Source organism: Equus caballus, chromosome 2, assembly GCF_041296265.1.
Source record: "Equus caballus isolate H_3958 breed thoroughbred chromosome 2, TB-T2T, whole genome shotgun sequence".
NCBI lineage: Eukaryota > Metazoa > Chordata > Mammalia > Perissodactyla > Equidae > Equus > Equus caballus.
The window spans coordinates 28,800,721-28,823,464 of record NC_091685.1 but is presented as its reverse complement, the minus strand read 5'-3'; the positions used below and the strand labels follow the sequence as shown (position 1 = coordinate 28,823,464).

Sequence of the window (22,744 nt, the reverse complement as noted above, 5' to 3'; positions counted from 1 at the left end):
GCACTTACTGTGCCCTCTGTCCAGAATACTCTGACCAGATAACCGCATGGCTCAAGTCCTCATCTCCTTAAGGTCTTTGCTCAGATATATCAGTGAATCTTTTTCTAGCCACCTTATTTAAAATAGCAGTCTGCTTCCCTGCCTTATTTCCCTTTTCTGCCTTATTTTTCTTGATGGCACTTGTTACCATCTGGCCTATCATATATTGTACTTACCTGTCGTCTCTCTGGAATGTCAGCTGAGGGCAGGGGCCATTATTTTGTTCACTGCTACATCCATGTCGTACAGCACAGCCTGGCTCACAGTAGCCACTTAATAAGTAGTTGTTGAATGAAATCGTAGACGTTGGCCAGATGCAGTCACTTTTAAAGGCTAATGTTAGATGGAATATATAGCTTCTCTGTTAATATACTTCCTTAGGGAAACAATGGAGAAACCAGAAGCAGTAACAGAGAAAATGGTATTATTGTGGACACTTAGAAGTGACACATGGAACAATAGCTTTCTATTGAGTACCTACTTGTGTACCAGACGTAGTACATCAAATAATCCTACAACAGTATGTGCCTGTGAGGTCAGTATTCTGGCTCCCAATTTGCAGTTGAGGAAAGTGGCTTGTTTGAGCTCGCACACCAAGCATAGGTCCTCCTGACTCCAAGGCCCGTGATCTTCCTAATACGTTTCACTGTGCCTCTTTTCTGGGTCGCAGGATAATCAGGAGTAATGATCCAGCTGTGGAGCTCAGCAGGCAAGATTTGTTTTTGTTGTATTTAGCGTGAGGTAAAATTGTCCCAAGAATGTCAATCAGTGTTCCTCAAACCAGATGTGGTTGTTAATATTTGGGTAAGGATAGGAATGAATAATTAGTATTTCTCTGTTGAGAGAAGGTAAAGACAATTGGCTAAACTTCCATTAACCAAGATGCCTTCCTAGGACTCTTCTGAACAACCTAAATGGGAAGCTTTTCATATCTATATTTTGGTGAGCAATATTGCTAATGGCTCTTTTTGCTCCGGGCTTCTTGAACTGCACTTTCTAGTCTAGAAAATGCATTTCTGGGCTGTGTGGAGCATTACCTAGGAGTTTGGTTTCCTGGGTTCCTTTCATCCGCTCTCCTGCAATGTAGGGGGAGCCTAGCCTGGTCTCCAGTTTCTGACTGGAGTTACCACAGGTCCAAGAGAACTGCTAGCCACTGAGCTGTGAGTAATTTGCTTTTGAGAAGCAAATAGAACCTCAACAGTAGAGAACCCAGGGGTGTGGCCAGTAGTTCTTTTCCCAGGCTCCTCCCTCCCCACCCCCTAAATGACCTTAACCTTCTTTCATAGCTGGAGAGCAGCCAAGTCTGGCCTAAACAATACTCTCAACCTCATTGGCTCTTTTGCCTTGCAGCCACTGCCACCCCCAAGTGGCTAAGGCGCTTCCCACTAGGCCTCTAAGTAGGGTCAAGGTTTTCTAACTACTGAAAGGCAAATACCCAAGAAAGGGTGAAAAATATCTAGCGTCCATGGCCTTTAAAGGATCAGTGTTTGCCTCTTGCAACTGGGAGGCAGGGTGGGGTCTTTGTCCTGGGGTGAATAGGCATCTTCAAGTGATACGACAGAGGCCAAAAAGGATGCTTTTGGTAAATGTCCCAGACCTGATTGGGTCCACCCAGGTTTCAGGATGGATGTAAGGATCACGCAGCATCCTTCGAAACTGCCAGTGAATGCCCTTTTCACAGCAAAAAAGTAGCATAAAGTTCTGGTAAGGCACAACTGACTGTCATCACGGGCATTAGCCCTGCCTGCTAACAGTTGGCAGTGACAGAGGCCTGTGTGGTCACTTTTAACCCAAATTGGCAAGGCCTCAAAGCCAACATCCCAGATCAGTATCAGCTACTGCATCATTCCCATAAGTTTGAGACCATAGAAAGTTTAATATCAGGAAGCTGAACTACTGAGAATAGATACACTGGGCTGCTCCTCTGCCTAGCCAAGGGCCAAGGCCATCTGCAGATGTGGTGGCAGGAGCAAGAAAAGGCAACTACAGAGAGAAATGAGTTGTCAGTTTGCTCCAGGGAGGAGAGTGCTCCATGAGAACTACCAAATTTCCTCTCCAGTGGGAAAATCACTCACTCCCCTTTTTGTTCAGGGAGTTATGAACAAGCCCATCTTTATTGAGCACTTTATGCCAACCACTATAAAATCCAGGAGGTAAATATTATCATCATCTCCATGAGGACAAGGACGGTGTTTTGTTCAGTGTTGCATCCTCATCTCGTCATATAGTTGGCACTATTTTGTTGAGTAAATGAAACAGGTAAGATAGGAATTTAGAGGAGGAAAGAGTAGGCAGGAGCTGCTAAGACTCGGTGTACCCTATGTAGGATTATGTGGAAAGAAGGAAGAGAGGAAAAGAGGTAAACCTGAGAAAGATTAAAATAGTGTGGCATGGAGCCAGCCCTCATGGCCTAGTGGTTACAGTTCTGCGCTCACTGCTTCAGTGGCCCAGGTTCACTTCCCTGGTCGCAGAACCACACCACCTGTCAGTTGCCATGCTGTGACAGTGGCTCACATAGAAGAAGTAGAATGACTTATAACTAGCATATACAGCCAAGTACTGGGGCTTTGGGGAGACAAAAAAAATGTGGAGTGGAAGAAAAAACTAGAGAGGCTGGAGACCTGAATTCAAGTCCCACCTCTGCCACTAGCTGTGTAGCTTCAGGCCAGTCACTTTCCCTTTCTGAGCCTTAGTTCCCTCATCCAGAAAATATAGTATCAGGTTAAACAAATTGACTTATTCACCAGAACTTTATTGAGTACACACAATGTGCAAAGCACTGTTTTAAGTGCTCATAATACTCTGGTGAACAAGACCTCTGCTCTCGTAAGAGCTTTCATTCCATAAGAGGAAAACAGACAATAAAACAAGTCAAATTCATGGACAGGACAGTTAGGTAGTGATAAGCGCTATGAAGGAAACAGAACAGGATGATGGACAGTACAGGGTGGTGTTTGTGGCTGGGTAGCCAGGGAAAGCCTCTTTGACGAGGCAACATTTCAGCTGGGATTCCAATGTAGGGGTCTAGAAGTGAAGTGTTTCAAGCAACGGAAACAGCAAAGCAGAGCCAGGCAAGTTCAAGAAACAGAAATGCTGTAACTCTGACAATCTAGGATTCTAGAAACAGTGATGCATTGCTTGCATTGTTTAGGTCAGGGATTTGTATTACGAAATGGTTTCTTGGTGGTGTGGGATATTTGCTTCTTAATGGCAGTGGCTAGGTGGTGCAGAGTCTTTCTGGAGCCCTGGGATATGGCTCTGTATCTCTGGCTCTCCCACAGCGCTGGTCGCTCAGCTGGCTCCCTGTGTACATGCAGGCTCCATTTTAGCTACAGACTCTAAAAGCAGACTGGAGAGAGCTGACTCCTCCACTCCTTACTCACAGCCTTGGAGGCCCAGAACCCCCTCCCATCCCACCTAGTCTTCTTCCATTCTGACAAGCCAGGGCTTTGAGAGCCCAAGATTCTCGGCTTCCTTGTTTTCCCATCGGAGCAGGAGCCAGAAAATGAAACAGGAAACAGAGCGGAAGAGGAGGGCGGTGAGTAGCAGAGAAGGAAAGGAGGGAGAAATTGCAGGAAAGTAGAGCTGAAGATATGGACAAAGTTCTACCTCTACAGGGTGACAGTTGAACTTCTGGAAAACATTCTGACTTGTCACAAGAGACCCTTTGTGACAAATAGATTTTTTGAGGGAATTTGGTGTGGACAGAGGGAATCTTAAGAAGGCATGTCTTCTTCCCTGGTGAGTTCACAAAGGAAGGACAGTTCATTTCTCAGTTTTGTCTTTGCAAACAGAGGGCTGCTTGGAGCATCACGGATTTGTAGAGTTTCAAGCCACGACCTTAGGCCCCAGTCCCGAGCGTGCCCTGCAGCTTTGCCTCTGGATTCACTCACAGGCCTCTGGAGCTGAGAACAAGCATGTGTCCCTGAAAAACCAGGGGGAAGAGTCTTCTAAACTCCATTTTTCCCCCTTCTCTTCCAGCGGACAATGACCAAAATGTGATTTATACTTTATCCACCTTGCACACAACAAATACCTGAGGGCAGTTTTCTGGGCCTGAAATGAGTTATAAAGAATGGAAAGATACAGTGCTTGGCCCCCCGCAGAACTGATGTGGGCTCGTTTTCTTTGCCTGGAGAGATAGCAACCATTTCTTTGTTCCCACCCACATTAGTAGCTGTTGCAGAAGATAAACCCCTCCCTGGGCCAGGGCTGTGGCCAGAGGCTAACCCAGACCCCAGCTCCGTTTGGAGGGCAGATAACTGAAACCGCAGGCTTTGGAATCCTGAGAAAGGAGAAATCCACCAACGGAGAAGGATTTATTATCTATTTCCTTTAAGGAGGGTGCAAAGTTCTTCTAACAGTTTCCGTTACAGGGGTACCAACTGGCCGCTCCTCCCTAACAGACGGTTTTGTTGAGTTAGCTTCTTTTTTTTCTTCTTCTTCTTTTTTGGCCCCACTTCCTACGAGAGAAACTGCTTCAATGAGGAAGGAGAAAGGAGTCCTTGGGGGGGCGTCCTCTGAAGTTGCCTTCACCATCCTCATCAGCCACCTGAGCTGGGCTGAGGACTGAAGTAGGACCCAAGGTCCCTGGTAGCTGAAGGAGGGGAAAGTCAGGGGGATCCCCCACTTTCTTCACACCCAGGACGCAGGGTGCCGCCGCTGGCCACAGAAACCCCAAGAAAGCTTTTCTTTCTATTCAGAGAACAAGCATTGTGTGCCCTGTGCTGAGGTGTCGTTGCCTGACATCAGGGAAAGCGCGGCCCCGGCTTCTGCGAAGAGGCCGCGGGGCTGCCCCGACCCCCAAAGCCTCGGCACCCCTCGGGAACTCAGTGGGTGCTGGCGGGACGGAGCCGGGGCAAGAGCACTGAGACGGCAGCCCCGGCAGATTAACTGGAGGCGGGAGAGGAGGCTTAAGGAGCGGGAAGCGCGAGCGAGAACTCCAGGTGTCACCAGGGCGGGAAGGTGCCAAGGCGGAGGGGCGCAGAGTCCTGTGGCTACGCGGTCCCCGCCCCTCTCGCCTGGAATCAACATGGCCGCCGCGGAGGGGGCGGGGCGGCTCCGAATCCGGGCAGGAGCGGGGCGGGGCGGCCGCCGGCGGAGCCAGTGCGCAGGCGCGGGCCGCTCGGGGGCCCCCGGATGGAGGAGCTGAGGTTCGGGCCCCGCCTGGGAGGTCGAGCCCGGCCGGCGCTGAGGACCCGGCGCCTGCCTGGGGTCTCTGGAGTTCTGGGGGGAAGGGAGTTGTCAAACGGAGGCCGAGGGAGCTGAGGCGGAGGCCGCCGAGAAGCGGGGAGCCCCGCCCCTCCGCCATAGCGGCCTCCCGGTGCCGCCTCTTCCTTTCCAGCCTCCCGCCCTCCCCTGCCTTCCGGCCTTGGGGCCCGGCCGGGCCTCGCCGGCCCCTCGGGGTAGCCCCTGGGCTGTGGAGGAGATGCCGGATCCCCGCTTGGGACTGTGTCCGGCAGGAGCGGGCTAGAGCGCCTTCGGACCCGGCTGGGCTCGCAGAATGCGGCCTCTGGCCCTGAGGACCCTGGGTCAGAGCGACTTCCCCACCCCACAGAGGGTGTTAATCTGACCCGCAGGGACCAGGGCTCCCATTCAGCAGGCTTCCTGTGTCCTCAGATAGGGCCCTCCCTGCCCTAAGCATCCCCAGCAAGAGCATGCCCCGTCGTTGGACCAGTACCGGCTGACCTGGGTTATAGTCCTGGCTCTGACCCGGGTGAGGGCTGGGGGGAAGATCATGAGGTTTCAGAAACAAAAAAGAAAAAAAGACGTTTTCTTTAAATAAAGCCTTGAGTGTGTCACTTGACGCCAGTGAGCCTCAGTTTCCACATCCGTAAAATGGCGATGGTAATTATCCCGGCCTCACAGGATCTAAAGAGATCTCTCATGTAAAAACTATGGAGATTTTTATTACTCACCTCTCTGGGGCATATTTATCTCACGGGAAAATAGTGTAAAACCAGTTGCTCTCTAAGTGTTCTGCCAGCTCAGAGAGTCTGTGATTTCGCAAAGGGGTTGTTGGGAAGTGAGGTCCGCAATTAGCCGAGAGGGAGAACTCACTGGCTTTATTTTGTCTTTACTCGGTTTACCTGTAAACTAATTGTAGGCTACCAGTCTCCTGTGGTCGCTGGGGCTAGAGCTTGACTCTGGAGAGAGGAAAGGAAGAATGGAAGCCTGGTGAAGAGGCAGAGGTGGGTTAAGTGCTTTTCTGTTCCCAACTTCTCTTCTGCATGTGGGTGGGAAGTGAAGAAAGGGAAAAAGTGAATTCACCCTAGGATAGACAACCAGCAGCGGGTGAGGTTGGCTGTGCCTGTTTCTACGATTCTTCTCGATTGAGCGAGTCAGATGTTGGAAATGTTGGGTAGATTCACTAACCACCGCTGCTCTCTCTGGGGTTTTCCAAAGCTTGCCTTTGAACTGAATTTTGATGAGCAAACCGGTGTGGCGTCGGTGGCCCTTCCCTTCCTCCAGGCCTCCTGCTGATGGAGTGAGCAGCACGCGCCCCCTTGTGCTCAAGAAAGGGTACTGTTGCTCTTTTGGCCAATCTTGCTCCCTGTCTGGAGATATTTTATTTTCCTGTGGCTTCTGTGACTTTGTCGTGTTGTTGTTACCATGAGATATGGTGGGAGGAATACTTGGAGCAGTGATTTTATATCCAGAGCCAGTGAACTAGTGAGGCTATATCCTGTTCTTGCCACTTCCACCCAGTCAGAACACAGGCTTAAAATGCCCGTTTGTAATGCTGGGCCCTGGGGGTATAGTTGGGAGCAAGGTAGACTAAGTCCCTGTGTTCACAAGCAACTTAAATAAGCAATGGCAATAAAGACGACAAGGCCGAGTGCAATGAGAGCATACCACACAGTCTAGCAGGGGTCAGAGAAGAATTCCAGAAACAAGTGATATCTAAAGGTTTGGTACAGATTAGCCCGATAAGAGCAGAAAGAAAAGTCTTCCAGCCTTCCCTGTTAATTTCTCACTTTAAATATTTTTTCCTTTAAGGGATAGTTCCTCACCCCACATCGATGAGCTGCCTCTGATGCTCTTGCTCTTCCTTCTTATTTCCCAGACTGGTTCTCTAGGAGCCATTACTACTACTTTTAGCCCAAGGAATTGTAAAAAAAAAAGAAAAAACCTTAAAGTGAATTCTTTGCCTCAGAATGGCTTTGCAGTTGTTTATGCATTGTTGCCATTCCAACAAAGAGGTGCGAAATAACAGTTTTCTGCATCTCTAGTAGTTGACTCTGTCTCCCCCCTAAGTTTGTTTTAGCAGTGTGAGCTGGCTGAAGTCCTGCTGAGCAGTGGTTTTCTTTTCCTTCTCCACTTAATTTAACAGACCAGCTGAACACACATCAGAGAGCTAAACTGGAGTGTGTAGTCATTATGGTCTTCCAGTTCACTTCTACACCCCACTTTGGGGACTCTGGTTTGGGACCTAGTTTATAATTCTGGGCAAGAGGAAAAGGGCACACATCAAATAATAGCAACCACAATATAGGTTTGGTAGTACTTCCTCACGCTTCAGTCCATTTCACCATCACGACAGTTTTGTGAGACAGGCAAAATAGCCTGATCCCATTCTATACATTAAGAACTGAGGCTCAGAAGGACTAAACGAGAACTTGTGAGTCTCAGAGCCAGGACTTGAACCCAAGTCTTTAGTTCCTGCGTAGGGGCAGTCAACAGGCTTTTAAAGATTTTCTGCGAGCTTGGCTTTCCAGTTTTGTGCCTGTCTGTGTGGAACTTCCCCGGCAAGGTTACAGTGCTTCGGAGGGACACCAAGTGGTCCCATCTGCCTTCAAAATGCTTTTCCCTCATCTGGGCAGTTGGTTAAGTTTGCCATAGTGTTGCTGAAAGGGGAGTCTCCTGTGAAGAATGCTTTCAGGAATTTGCTTTTGGCTCATGTGTGACATTTCCTTCTTGCGTTTTGAAGTTTAGAGACCTGAGGGAACTCAGCCCTAGCAGTGACACCACTGAACTCCTGGTGGTCAGAGGATGTGGCCCCTGGACCCATCCCGGAAAGAGGTGCTGAGGTTTGCGATCAGCTGCCGTGTCCTCACTCTGGTGCTGCAGGTCAGTCTCTGATCTTTTGTCCTGAACATGCCATTGGCCCTAAGAATAGTCACCATCTCCTTTCCACCTCCCAGGTGTGCCCCTGCTTGTGGTTTGAACCATATAGACCTAGACTTTATAGTGAAAAGTGGGCAGGAATCTTAGACAGGATCTATTTATCTCTCGTTTTCCACATGAAGCAGCAGAGACCTAGAAAGATTCAATGGCTTCCCTAAAGTCACGTAGCAAGTTAGAGAAGGGCCAGAATCAGACCCCAGGTTTCCTAACTCCTGAGCTAGTGGTCTTTCTAACAGACCATGAGGTTCTGTAACCAGAGGTTCCTTTAGGGTATGACAGCTCAGAGCATTGCCCTGGATCCCCTTACCAGGAGCTGAGCACTGTCTCAGGCCTTTGAGTGGGAGAGAGGTGACACAGTCCTGAGACGGTCTGTGTATATTCGTTTAGTCAGCAGTGTCTCCTGTGCTTCCCCCAGGTATCTCCCCTTGCCGCCTCACCCACACACCACCCTCAGAATGTGTTTGCCCTTTTGCAACTTCCTTCCCCCTCCCAGGCTGCCCTTGATACATATTTTAATCAAACTTCACGTAGATATGAATTATATCTGCTGCCTGGCACAGTGCTTAGTAGGTACTCAGTATGTGTTATTGTTGAATGTATGTCAACACTCGAGCGAGGGATGTCACATTAGCATACTTTTGTGTACCATTCTCTCTGAGGCCCATAGTTGGTTCCTTTGTGGAAACCTTCCCTCTCTCTTCCCCCGCTATAGGAGGCACAGCAGACTCTGCTGAGTCCCGGGTTTAGTTAAAAGTGTCTTGGACTTGGAGACTAGGGCTGTTATCTGTGACTGTCACTCCTGTCCCATTTGTTTTCACTGTTTGAAGTGGCCTGATAAAGAAACTGACCAAAAAGAGAAAGAGTTAAAAATGGGGTTGTACTCCTAATGTCAGACCGGGGAAACTGACTCACTGATGGCTTTGAAACCAGTATCAGCTGAATGATTGGCAGAACCAACAGAGCAATACTGTGAATTGGCATCTGGGATAGGGAACCAGGACAGCTGGGTTCTAGTTCAGATGGTGATCAGAAACGAGTATGTTTCCTCTAGACTGTTCGCTCAAGCACCAAAATTTTATGAAGTGCTTGCTTTGTTCTGAGAACTATGCTAGGTGATGAGTATAGAAAGTCATGGTCTCTTTTCCCTTAAGTAGCTGACAGTCTAATGGGGCAAAAAGACATTTAACAATAATACTATTTCATTATCGTCCCACCCCTTCCAGCTGTAAGGCTCATGTTATCAGATTATATCCCCAGTTACCCTTCATTGTTGCTGTCATCTCTGTTAATGACAGCTCCTTCCTTGACGGTTTTAGTTCCTGATTCACTGTTGTTCTTTCCAGCACTACTGTTGATTTCTTGGTGGTTTCAATATTAATAAAGATGATACATCTGACCGTTATCTCCTTTCTTTCCAGCTCACTCCCTCTAGTACTCCAGCTCTAACAATTCTTCCATCCCCTCGGGACTTAAAATCCATTCTTTCTATCACCATTTCACTGCCCCTCACCCACCTCATGGCTTCAGCTCCCCTTCTTACCCAGCTTAGTTGCCCTGGTCCACTGTGCATACACGCACAACTCGCTTACTCCCTTCTTCCTATGTTTTATTCACAACACAAAAGCCCAACCTTGGTTAAATTTAATCTCTGCCTACTCCACACCTGCATCTGCCCAGGGAAAAACACACAACTGTACTAACTAGTCTCTTTATTCAAGATCACTAACCCAAGTAAGTCCTTAGTGCTACCTGGCAATCTTAATGTATTCCTGTAGCCCATTCACCCTCCCATTCTCTCAAATTTTCCTGCACATCAGAATCACCCGAGGGGCTTAAAAAAAATCTCACTGGGCCAGCCCTGGTTGCCTAGTGGTTAAGTTTAGTGCACTCTGCTTTGATGGCTCAGGTTCAGTTCCCAGGCATGGACCTACACCACTTGTCTGTCAGTGGCTATGCTATGGTGGCGGCTCACATACAAAAAGAGGAAGATTGGCAACAGACTTTAGTTCAAGCTGAATCTTCCTCAGCAAAAAAAAAAAAAAAAAAGGAAAAAAAATCTCATCACCCAGGCTGTACCCTATACCAGTTAAATAATGCCTGGAGGGACCCAGGCATTAGTATTTTTGAAACTTCATGGATGATTCCACTGCACAGCCTATTTTGAGAACAAAGGTCATAGATGACTTATTTTGCATGTTTTCCTCTTTGGTCAAGTCTCTAACACCTTTTCCCCAATTTTTTCTCCTGAGTGAAAACTCAGAAAAATAGAAGAATCAGACCTGACCTTCCACATGCTCCTACGCATCCATCGGCGTACCTCCATCTGCACCTTTGTGCCTTCCCTACTAAAGGCTGGACGAACTGTCTCTCCTCCTATAAGGCTCTCCTCCACCTGGGTAGCAGATTCCATTCTCTTGCCTGCTCCAGCAATTCTCCCCTCCCTCTCTTGCATACTCAATGATTTCCTTTCCACTGGATTATTCCCCTTGGCACAAACTTTTATCTCCCACCTTAAAAAAACCCACAAGATTTCTTTTGACCCAACATTGTCATTCATTCACATACTGTCCCTTTTCTCTCCTCCTCTTTATAGCAAAATTCCTCCAAATAGTTGTCTGTATGCACTGCCTCCCCTCTCCCCTTCTCTCTTGAACCAGATCTAGGCAGGCTTCTCTCTCCTCCATGCCACTAAAATAGCTCTTGTCAAAGTCACCAGTGGCGTTCACATTGCTAAATCCAGTGGTCAGTTTTCAGTCCCATCTTACTTTTCCTATCAGCAGCTTTTAACAGAGTCGATCACTCCCTTGCTTGACTTGGTTCTAAGATACCACACTCTCCTGGTTGTCCCCCTACCTCACTGACTGTTTCTTCTTTATCTTCATTGCTGGATCCTCACCCTCTTTCAGGTCTCCTCTAAATGTTGGCATGTCCAAAGCCCAGTCCTCAGATCTCTTCTTTTCTCTATCCCGCACTTCCTCCATAGGTGATCTCATTCAGTCTCTTGCCTTTAAATACCGCGCATGCACTTGTGACTCCCAACTTTATATCTCCAGCCCTGATCGCTCTCTTGACCCACAGTCTCGTATCACTACCTCGTTGACCTCTGCACTAGAATGTCCAACTCAAGCTTAACTAGTCTAAAAGTGAATTCCTGATTCTCCCCCAAGTCTGTTCTTCCTCGTTTTATTAAATGGTAATTCTTTTCTTCCAGTTGGTCAACCCAAATCCTGGTTTTCCTTCATCCCACAGGCTCTCTTCAATGCCATCATCCCAGATCACCATGCAGAAGCCTTCTCTCCTCCTCGCCTCACCCCCTCAGGCTCTGTGGACCAACTAGTGGAAGGTCTTCTGGGTGGCCTGTCGCACTGGGATGCTGAACACTTCCTGTTCATTGCTGAACATGGCTACTTGTATGAGCACAACTTTGCTTTCTTCCCTGGTTTCCCCCTGGCCCTGTTGGTGGGGACTGAACTGCTGAGACCTCTGCAGGGGTTACTGAGCCTACGGAGTTGCCTCTTAATCTCAGTAGCATTGCTCAATTCCTTGTTCTCCGTGCTGGCTGCAGTCGCACTGCATGACCTGGGCTGTCTGGTTTTGCACTGTCCTCGCCAGGCCTTCTACGGAGCGCTTCTCTTCTGCCTCAGCCCCGCCAATGTCTTCCTGGCGGCTGGTTATTCAGAAGCTTTGTTTGCCCTCCTCACATTCAGTGCCATGGGACAGCTGGAAAGGGGCCGAAGCTGCACTAGTGGACTCCTCTTTGCCCTTGCCACTGCTGTACGCTCCAACGGACTGGTCAACATTGGCTTCCTCGTCCATTCTCAGTGCCGGGGCTTTTTCTCTTCTCTCATGGTACTGAATCCTCTGAGACAGTTCTTGAAGCTAATGGGCTCTGTGTTCCTTTCAGTGCTTGCACTTGGCCTTCCCTTTGCCCTCTTTCAGTATTACGCCTATACCCAGTTCTGTCTGCCAGGCTCAGCCCACCCCATCCCTAAGCCCCTGCTGCAGTTAGCTGTGGACAAGGGCTACCGGACCGTGGGGACTGTGGAGGGAAAAGAGCCACCTTGGTGCTCCTGGAGTCTTCCCCTAATATACAGCTACATCCAGGATATCTACTGGAATGTTGGTTTTTTGAGATACTATGAACTCAAGCAGCTGCCCAATTTTCTCCTGGCTACACCAGTGGCTATATTGGTTGCCTGGGCTACTTGGACATATGTGACAACTTACCCTTGGCTCTGCCTTACACTTGGGTTGCAAAGGAGCAAGAACAATAAGACCCTAGAGAAGCCTGATCCTGGATTCCTCAGTCCTCGGGTGTTCGTGTACCTGGTCCATGCTGCAGCACTGCTGCTGTTTGGCAGTCTGTGCATGCATGTTCAGGTGAGGTAGATTCCTGCCTGGGATGACGGTGTGAATACAGGCAAAACCCCTTGGCCAGGGACAGGGAAGAGTGCTAACTTCTCCCTTCTGAGTGACCTATACCTAATTTATTCATTCAGCAACTATTTAGGGGCTTCCTTTGTGCCAGACCATGAGTCAGACCACTGAGGATAGAACTGAGTAAGACAAGATTGCTGTCCTAGTGAATCTCATGGTAAAAATGGGGAGACATTTATTTTATTTTATTTTTTAAGATTGGTCCTGAGCTAACATCTGTTGCCAATCTTTTTTTTTTTTTTTTCTGAGGAAGATTAACTGTGAGCTAATATCTGCCACCAATCCTCCTCTTTTTGCTGAGGAAGACTGGCCCTGAGCTAACAGCTGTGCCCATTTTCCTCTACTTTATATATGGGACGCCTGCCACAGCATGGCTTGACAAGTGATACGTAGGTCTGCACCTGGGATCCGAACTGGTGAACCCCAGGCCACCAAAGCAGACTGTGTGAACTTAACTGCAGCACCACCGGGCTGGCCCCAGAGACAGACATTTAACAGATAAAATTGTAGTACAGTAGGATGGAAGAGGAGTTGTGGAAGAACAGAGGAAAAAGTAGCTAACTGGCTGAAGGAGTTGAGGAGGGCGTCATATTTAGGCTGGGTCCTGAAGAGTAAGAAGGAATTCCATTTAAGAAGCAGCAGAAGAACATTTTGGGCCACTGGAAGGGCACGTGCAAAGACATGAGAGTTTTGAAAGGACCTGATTTGACTGAGACATAGGAATAGGCACAGAGGATATCTCTGTGACTTTCTCCTAATATACAGTTAGACCCAGAATATCTACTTTGAATATTGACTTTTGAGGTACTCTGAGCTCTGGCAGGTGCTCAATTTTCAGAGGAGATATCTTGTGCAATGTTCTGGGTGCTGGTAGGGATAGAGAGGGATAGGAAGGGTTTAATCATACATTCGATTTTTTTGTTCCCGGCTGTGGCCCCAGTTGCAACATAACCCCGAGGAAATCTTTTTGTCTCCATCTGGCCACTCCTTAGCAGTTTCTGCCTCTTGGAGGCACACATTGGCTGTTTGTTAAGTGCTCTGAGATGTGTGAATTAGAGGCACAGGGGAAATAGAAAGTAGGCATTCTGTGTTTGTAACTGGATTAGCTAGTAGTGTGAGTGCCAGCAAAGCTTAGAGTTTCCAGGTTAGATGAGGGATGCCATTTGGAGACTTGGCTCTGAACTCCCCTAGGAGGGAGCACGTTGAACCATAGGATCGCCTGCCCCCGTTCCCTCTACTTTGCCACTCTCGTGGGATGAGGGAACCACCTCAGGTTCCCAAAGCCCCACGTCACATCCTAGAGTTTGGAGTCCAGGCCCATAAAGATTTTAGTATTGATTGGCCCATTATTGTGGTAATTAGTCCACAGCTATGTTTACCTGTAACATTGAGGTCGCTTGGTTGGGTTCACGTACAGCTTTATAAGGCAGATCCTAAGCTCTGCTGAATTTTTTTTCTAGGGTAAGACATTTCTAGTCATGGGGCTGTAGTTCAACCAGCCTGGGGCTGGTCCAGTTTGAGGCAGTGACATTCCAATAAATGTATGGGTTTTCCCCCTCTTATGATTTCCAGGTTCTCACCAGGTTTTTGGGCTCTTCCACTCCTATTGTGTACTGGTTTCCAGCTCACTTGCTCCAGGATCAAGAGCCGCTGCTGAGATCCCTAGAGACTGTACCGTGGAAGCCTCATGCAGGGGACCCCCCACCAGGACAAAAGGTCCCCAGAAATTCTATTATGGGACTTTTGTGCAACTGGAAAACCTGTTCTCTACTCACACGATGCATTCTAGGCTACTTCCTGACTTATTGGCTCCTGGGACTACTCCTACACTGCAACTTCCTGCCTTGGACATGACCTGGAGTCTCATGGGACAGCTTGAACCAGGCTTAACCAGAGGTCTGAAAGTGCAAATACCCACTGGGACTGCCTGCGCTGCCCTGGTATCCTTACTCTGTCCGTTAGAACCTCTCTTTCTCTCTTTGGAGCTTGGTTAGGAATGGGAGAAGTGTGAGCCACTAGAGAGCCCTTTCTGGTCCTGGCTGTGGCAAATTTTAGGGTAGTAACTATTTTCTCTGTAAGTGAAGAAATCTTATTCCAAGTCTAAAGTACACCTGGAGCTGTCTTGTCAACCAAGCATAGCAGAAATAGTCTTAAACTTACCCCTGACCCACATGTAAATTTAAATGTAAATTATTTAAGTGGAAATTTCATGAAAGGCTCTAGCTGACAGGCTGGTCCTAGTCCACACTCAATGGCAGAGGCCTGAGCAGTGCGGCAGCAGCACTAAGTACCCTCGTTTCTAAAGGGGACATTTCTGAAGATTTTTTTCATAATTTGTTCATTTGTTTATATGAAAAATCTTACAAAGGTATGCAAATTAAACAACTTTAGGTTGGACATGCAATGAATTACCTTTTTAAAAATAATGCAAATTGCTTGTGTGGAAAAAGTCATGATAAGAAGAACATTGCAGGAGGAGGCAGGAAACCTGGATTCTAGTCCTCTTGGTAAAACCCTGCTTACCAGCTGTGTGACTTAGGAGAGTTTTCAGAGCCTTCGTTACCTCTTCTGAAACTAGGGGAAATGATATTTTTCCACTGGGAGGTGGGGAGGTGAACCATATAATCTCTTGTTGGTCCTTCCCTGCTCTAAGATCTTAAGAGCTGCCTTAAACAATAGAATCATCCCAGTCTAAACACTTATGTAGAGGCTCAAACACGTGATTTTAGGAGAAACTATCCAGTTCCCCTGCTTTCAGCACTGAGAAGAAAACTCACTCCCTCCTCAGGTGCAACTCTGAGGAGTAACTTCAGTGACTTTTCCTTTGAATGAGGGAAAGCAGTGACACCTGGCAAATAAGGCTCCTTGTCCTGCATAAGTAAACCTGTGCTGGGCAGCTAAATGGTCACAGCAGGGATTGGGTTTCCTGCTGTGCCCTGGTATCTGTGCTTGCTTAATTGGTACACATGGGTCAGAGGAGCCAACCTGGCAGCATGAATTGATAAATTGTAGATAAGTCCAGTGTTGAATGAAATGGTATCTTCCTGGCCCCCATTTGGTTATGAGCCCATCACTGTAAAGGGAGTAAGATCATTCAGCTATTTTTTCTCATTCTTTGAGCCAGGTCAGAGGTTCTGCATCATTGCCACTCATTCCCCATTTGAGCCAAAAATTCCAAGAAGCAGAAACTTCAAAATAGATGGGTCATCATAAGCAGCGTCTGGAGAGCCCTGAGAATGGGAATTTTGACACGCTCCCTCTGACCATGACAGAAAGCTACACTTGCCAGCTGAAGGGAAGCTCCTGGCTGAGCCCCAGCACCCTCTGTTGGAGCCTCTAGTCAGTCTGGCCAGTAAGCATTTCCCATCCATCGTCCCAGCTTTAGCACAGCTGAGAGAATTTGATCCAGAGTCAAATGCTTCTGAAAATGTACACACAGATCAGGGCAGCCCTCTGCCTTCTGCCAAGACACCCGAGTGCCCTTCTTGGCAAAAGATAATCACCCCTGCCCTAGTGTCCCTCCAGTTGGCAGAAACTGTCCCCTCCCTCCTCACCAACAGCTGCAAATCCAGGGACTTCCACCTTGTGTGCAGGAAGAGTTGAGGTCCTGTTTCAGCTCTTTATTGCAGAGGCAGGAGCCCTAGTTCTTTGCTCTCATGGCTTCTCTTTGCCTCTTTTTGGGGAATAATCAGGATTGATTGTTCCCCTACTGGAGGAGGTGACTCAGACTCCACAGGGGATTTCACTGCTCTGGCCATCTTAGCTTAACCTTCACACTAGATCTCATCACCTCCAGAAACAAGTGATTTCAAGGACCAGAAACCCTATAAATGGGAATCCCATCTTTTCACCTAATACCAAGGAACTAAATCACTCTGGTATTCTGCAAAGACTATTCTGGTTACAGTCGATCATAGAGGAGGTAACAGAGGACCCCAGCTAGTGGACAGAACTAGTGTAACCCAGAGATGGACACAGTTCTCTCTCTGACCTTGGGGAGCTAGTTGCTCTTCTCTAAGGAGCTAAGGAATGGGCTGATTTTATGGCCAGCAGCTGTCCTTTTACCATCCTATTAAGAGTCTTTAATAGTCTGGGAGAGGACATGAAGGGCCCAAGGCAGGAAGCTTCCTGTTTACCCTGAGGTCTAACAATGCTGCAGCTGGGTTGGGCGTCTACAATTTCAGAGAAAAGTCATTTCCTTCTAAGACCCAGCTAAAAACAGAAACCAGACGCTTCGTATACCTAGAAGTAGACGCTTTCTTGTTCTTTAATGAAGGCGGGAGGAGAGGGAGTATTTGACATGTCTTTACCAGTCCCCCTGGAAAAAAAATCACTTCTTTTCTTGAACAGACCCTCTCACCTTCATCTAAAAATGTAGTGCAGGCTCCAGGGATTTGAAATTGATTGATTCTTTCAGTACTTGTTTATTAATGCCTACTGTAGGGGCCTAAAGATGACTCCCTGTGCCTCCTATTCTCAAATAACTAATAGAGTTGCTAGCAGAAACAGAAACATTAATCAAGATAGAAACTGATAAATTCTGGGGAATGAAGGGATATTTAAACTCCAGGCTCTCTATCTCTCTGCTTGGACTTATTATGATGAGGATGAATTAAAGTTGTATGTTTAGGAAAAGGTAAGTGAGGTACATAGTAAGTACTCTGTAAATTCGCACGAGGTGGAGATCCCTTCCAGTGTGGAATACCTGAAAAGACTTCATGGGGAAATGGCCTTTGAAGGACAGACAGGTAGGATTTGAAAGTTAAGAGCAGAGAATCAGTATAGGAAGCAGCAAATGGAAGAGCAAAAGGAGAGCACAGTTTGAGTAGAACTGGGGAATTGTCGTTATTGAGATCTAGGTCTTGAAATAATCCCAAGCCCAGCTCTACTGTGTGCTATCTGTGCAGATGTGAGCTAGATACTGAATCTCTAAGCCTCAGTTTACTTATCTGTAAAATGTAGATGACATTACCTACCCATACATATGAATAACATTGTCTATCTCATAGAGTTGTTGCGGGAATTAAATGAAAAGTGGTTAGAACAGTACTAACAAGGGAAGAGCTGCGTTTTAGACATGTTGAGTTTACGATGCCATCAGCACGTTCACATGCCAGGAAATACGGAACTGGAGACAAGGAGAGAGGTCAGGGAGCCATCCACACAGACAGGATAATGATAGCAGCTGCGATATCAGATAGGATTGTCCAAAGGAACAGTGTGGAGAGAGAATGAGGGCCTGTAAGACCTTGGACAAGTGACTCAACTTCTCTAAACCTGTTTTCTCCTCTCTAAAATGGGAGTGATAGCATCTACCACACAGAGTAGCTATGAGCATGAAACGAGACGCTAGATAAAGCACCAGCACGGCACCTGGCACAGAGTAAGAACTTCAGGAATGGGAGCTATGTTATTATCATTATCATGATCGTTATCATTAAAGGATTAGAGGGGCTGGCCCGGTGTCCCAGCGGTTAAGCGCGCACATCCTGCTTCTCAGCGGCCCGGGGGGTTCACCAGTTCGGATCCCAGGTGCAGACATGGCACTGTTTGGCAAGCCATGCTGTGGTAGGCGTCCCACGTATAAAGTAGAGGAAGATTGGCATGGATGTTTGCTCAGGATCAGTCTTCGTCAGCAAAAAGAGGAGGATTGGCAGTAGTTAGCTCAGGGATAATCTTCCTCAAAAAAAAAAAAAAGGATTAGAGACAAATAGTATCTGGTGAAGAACTTCAAGAAGAAAGAAATGGTTACCAGGGTCATATGCTGTTAAGGAAAGGATGAAAAAAGCTATTGAATTTAGGGATTAAGGATATTATTCAAGGTAGGCTAACCGCTATAACAAACAACTCCCAAAACTCAGTGGCTTAACAGTAAAAGTTTCCTTCTTGTTTACATCATAATTTAGTGCAGGTTTGGGAGGGAGGCCTGTGCCACTAAGTCATTGGGACCCATGGCTTCTTCCATTTTGTGACCCTGCCCTCTAGATGCTCAGAGTCCTCTGCTTTCTGAGAGATTTTAAGGGGCCAGGCCTAGAAGAGATGCACTTTCATACCATTGGTTAGAACTCAGTCACACGGCACATGCAGCTGCAAGGGAGATTGGGAAGTAGGGTTGCCAGATAAAATACAGGATGCTCAGTTAAATTTGCATTTCATGTAAACAACAAATATTTTTTCAGTATAATTATGTTCCAAATATTGCATGGGACACATTTATACTATGAAATTCTTCGTTGTTTATCTGAAATTCAAATTTAACTGGGCATCCTGTGTTTTTATTTGCTAAGTCTGGCAACCCTACTGGGAAGTGAAGTCTGGCAGTGGGTTTAGAAAGAAGACAACACAAATATTTGTGTGTTGCAGTCTGCCTCAGTCTGTCTGTCTGCTCACAGAGCACACCCACCCCTTCCCAAGGGAGATACCCCCAAATCCCATCCAGTCACTAAATTCAGCTCCACATCTCTCAATCAGCTGCAGATAGCATTCCTTATGGTGAGTTATGAACTAAAAGAACAAGTTATCTGTACCCCACAAACACAAATGGCAGAGTAAGAGGTGGGTAACCTCAATACTAACTCCTGTTGAGAAAAGGAAAGAATGGAAGATGTGCAACAGTCACTGGTCCAAAGCAGTTCTATTGCTTAAGGAAGATTGTCCCTGAGCTGACATCCGTGCCAATCTTCCTCTGTTTTGTATGTGGGACGCCACCACAGCATGGCTTGATGAGCAGTGTGTAGGTCCGCACCCAGTATGCAAACCTGCAAACCCCAGGCTGAAGCAGCCCGTGTGAACTTAACCACACACCACCCGGCAGGCCCCACCAAAGCAGTTCTGAATCCCCACCAGTCAGACATGTCAAAGCCCTCTTCCCTGGGGCTGGGGGCATTCCTTGATTAGACCCTGATTTCTTCTAGGAGGGACCCCTTTGTCTATTGTTCTTCATGGCTCCTGGCTGTGCCCTCTGGCTTGTTGGTTATCCTTCAAGGCTGTATCTGAGATGGGCTTTAGGGAGTATGACTACCTTGGAGAATGTGCAGCTTTCACAGCCCACTTCCTGCTAGTGCAAGCAGAGGGGCCTAAGAGTTATTTTAAACCTTGGCCAGCCAAAGGCTTGTGTGTGTGTGGTAAAATATATGTAGTATAAAATTTACCATTTTAACCATTTTCAAGTGTAAAGTTCAGTGAGTTAGGTACCTTCACATTGTTGTGTGACAATCACCACTATCCATCTCCAGAACTTTTTTTTTTTTTTAGTGAGGAAGATTGGCCCTGAGCTAACATCTGTGCCACCTCTATTCTGTATGTGGGACACCTCCACAGCATGGTTTGATGAGTGGTGTGTAGGTCTGTGCCTGGGATCCAAACCCCCGAACTCTGGGCCGCTGAAGCAAAATGGGTGAACCCAACCACTACACCATGGGGCTGGCCCCTATCTCCAGGACTTTTTCATCTTCCCAAACTGAAACTCTATAGCCATTCAACAGTAACTCCCCATTCCCCCTCCTCAGCCCCTGGCAACCATCACTCTCCTTTCTGTCTCTATGAATCTGATTACTCTAGGTACCTCATATAAGTAGCATCACACAATATTTGTCTTTTTATGACTGGCTTATTTCACTTAGCATAATGTCTTCAAGGTTCATCCGTACTATAGCATGTGTCAAAATTTCCTTCCTTTTTAAGGCTGAATAATGTTTCATTGTATGTGTGCACCACATTTTGTTTATCCATTCATCTGTCAATGGACTCTTGGGTTGCTCCCCCCTTTTGCTATTGTGAATAATGCTGCTATGAACATTGGTGTACAAATATCTGTTCAAGTTCCTGCTTTTAGTTCTTTTGGGTATATATCCAAAGTATATATTGCTGGATTATATGATAATTCTATGTTAAATTTTTTGAGGAACTTCCATACTTTTTCCACAGTAGTTATACCGTTTTACATTCCCACTAGCAATACATAAGGGTTCAAATTCTCCACATCCTTACCAACACTTGTTATTTTCTGTTTTGGGGGTTATTTTAATAATAGCCATCCTAGTGGGTGTACAGTGGTATCTCATTGTAGTTTTAATTTGCATTTTCCTAATGATTAGTAATGTTGAGCATCTTTTCATGTGCCTATTGGCCACTTGTATATCTTTGGAGAAATGTCTATTCAGGTCCTTTGCCCATTTTTAAATCAGGTTGTTTCTTTTTTTGTTGTTGAGTTGTTGGTGTTCTTTATATATTTTGGATATTAATCAGACTTATGATTTACAAATATTTTCTCCCATTCTGTGGGTTGCTTTTTCACTCTGTTGATAGTGTCCTTTGATGAATAAAAGCATTTAATTTGGATGAAGTCCAATTTATCTATTTTTTCTTGTTGCCTGTGCTTTTGGTGTCTTATTCAGGAAATCATTGCTGAATCCAATGTCATGAAGCTTTTGCCCTATGTTTTCTTCTAAAAGAGTTTTATAATTTTAACTATTATGTTTAGATATTTTATCCATTTTGGGTTAAGTTTTGTATGTGGTATAAGATCAAGGTCTAACTTCATTCTTACATATGTGAATATTCGGTTTTCCCAGTACCATTTGTTGAAAAGACTGTCCTTTCCCCATTGACTGGTTTTGGAGCCCTTGTCGAAACCATTTGACCATATATGAGAGGGTTTATTTCTCAGCTCTTTATTCTATTCCATTGGTCGATATGTCTCTCTTTATGCCAACACCACATTGTTTTGATCAGTGTAGCTTTGTAGTAAGTTTTGAAATCAGGAAGTGTGAGATCTCCAACTTTATTCATCTTATTCAAAATTATTTTGGCTATTCAAGGTCCCTTAAGATTTCATATAAATTTTAGGCAGTCAGAGGCTTTTTTAGTTTGAGCTCATAGTTTCTTTGGCAGTACAATTACCTCAAAACATTTTTGATGTATAAGTCAGAGTTTTCCAGAGAAACATGACCAATAGGATGTATATGTGTGTGTGTGAGTGTGTGTGTGTGTGTGTGTCTGTGTGTCTGTGTGTATATATGAGAGATTGATTGATTTTAAGGAATTGGCTCATATGATTTTAGAGACTGGGAAGTCCAAAATCTACAAGGTGGGACAGCAGCTGGAGACCCATGGAAGAACAGATATTTCAGTTGGAGTCTGAAGGCAGTCTGTTGACAGAATTCACTCTTTCTCAGGGGAAGTCAATCTTTTTTCTTTTAAGGCCTTCAACTGATTGGATGAGGCCCACCCACTTTACGAAGGATAATCTCTGTTACTCAAAGTTAGCTGATTTAAATGTTAATCTCATCTAAAAAATACCTTCACAGAAACATCTAGAATAATATTTGATCAAGTATCTGCATACCATGGCCTAGCCAAATTGACACATAAAATTAACACAATAGATTTCAGCTCTATTTGCTTCTAGTCAGATCTATATGACACTAACCACACTCAAGTTCTTTTCTAGATAGAATTCTCAAGCTGAAATATTTATTTGCTTCATCACCCTCTTGCCTCACTCTCAACATAATGGTTGTATTGCAGTTGTGTGAAATAAGTGGGAAGGCCACACTCTTCACTTGATATTTGCCTTAGAGGTGATCACATCTTGCACATCTTTGTCCAAGACCTTTTCCAATCTCATACTATTTGCTGTCCAGAAGTAGTCAGCTTTTCCAACCGTGAAAGGCCCATGATCTCTGGGCTTTCTCTATTTCCCTTCCATCGCTGCTTGAACACGAGCTAATTCTCATCTAAGTTCACCTCTTTCCTCTAATACTTTTTATAAAGGCACCTGTACTAGTTATTAAGTTATTGTCTTAGCTCTAACCCACCCTTCTATTTTGCACTGGAAGATCCTGGAGCTTTGCAAATCGCACTTTTGCTTCGTCAGCTGGCTCTAGGTTTAGCTCTGCCAATAAGGGCCACTAGAGGGAGATAGTGAGGCCAGAGGAGGAAGACAAGGCTCCTTTCTTCTGTTTGCTTCCTGTTCCCGTGAGGTCACCCTAGCAATGCTCCTTCACTCCCTCAGCAGCAGTTCCTGCCTGTAGCAGCAGCTGAATCCACTTTGCAGTTTTTGCTAACAATTGCAGAACTAGCTTCATGGTGTCCCAATCAAAGACACCAGCACCAGTGCGGTAACACCCCTTCCTCAGAG

At 46.2% G+C, this 22,744-nt stretch overlaps 1 protein-coding gene across 20 annotated transcripts; it reads left to right on the top strand.

Annotated features, from left to right (window-relative positions):
- The first annotated feature begins 3,733 nt into the window (after window positions 1-3,733).
- Window positions 3,734-20,947, top strand: PIGV (phosphatidylinositol glycan anchor biosynthesis class V). Of its 20 annotated transcripts, none has more exons than XM_070260660.1 (6): window positions 4,881-4,985; window positions 6,146-6,230; window positions 6,445-6,561; window positions 7,970-8,109; window positions 11,416-12,546; window positions 14,176-18,425. In XM_070260660.1, exons 4-6 carry the CDS (start codon window positions 8,032-8,034, stop codon window positions 14,455-14,457), a joined length of 1,491 nt encoding a protein of 496 aa, XP_070116761.1. In that variant the 5' UTR covers window positions 4,881-4,985; window positions 6,146-6,230; window positions 6,445-6,561; window positions 7,970-8,031; the 3' UTR covers window positions 14,458-18,425. The 20 variants fall into 20 exon arrangements, with proteins under 20 accessions (XP_070116759.1, XP_070116755.1, XP_023491159.1 ...); XM_070260659.1 differs by lacking the exon at window positions 4,881-4,985 and adding an exon at window positions 5,066-5,192 and having other exon boundaries at window positions 7,975-8,109; window positions 14,176-20,947; XM_070260657.1 differs by lacking the exon at window positions 4,881-4,985 and adding an exon at window positions 5,066-5,192.
- The last annotated feature ends 1,797 nt before the right edge of the window (window positions 20,948-22,744 follow it).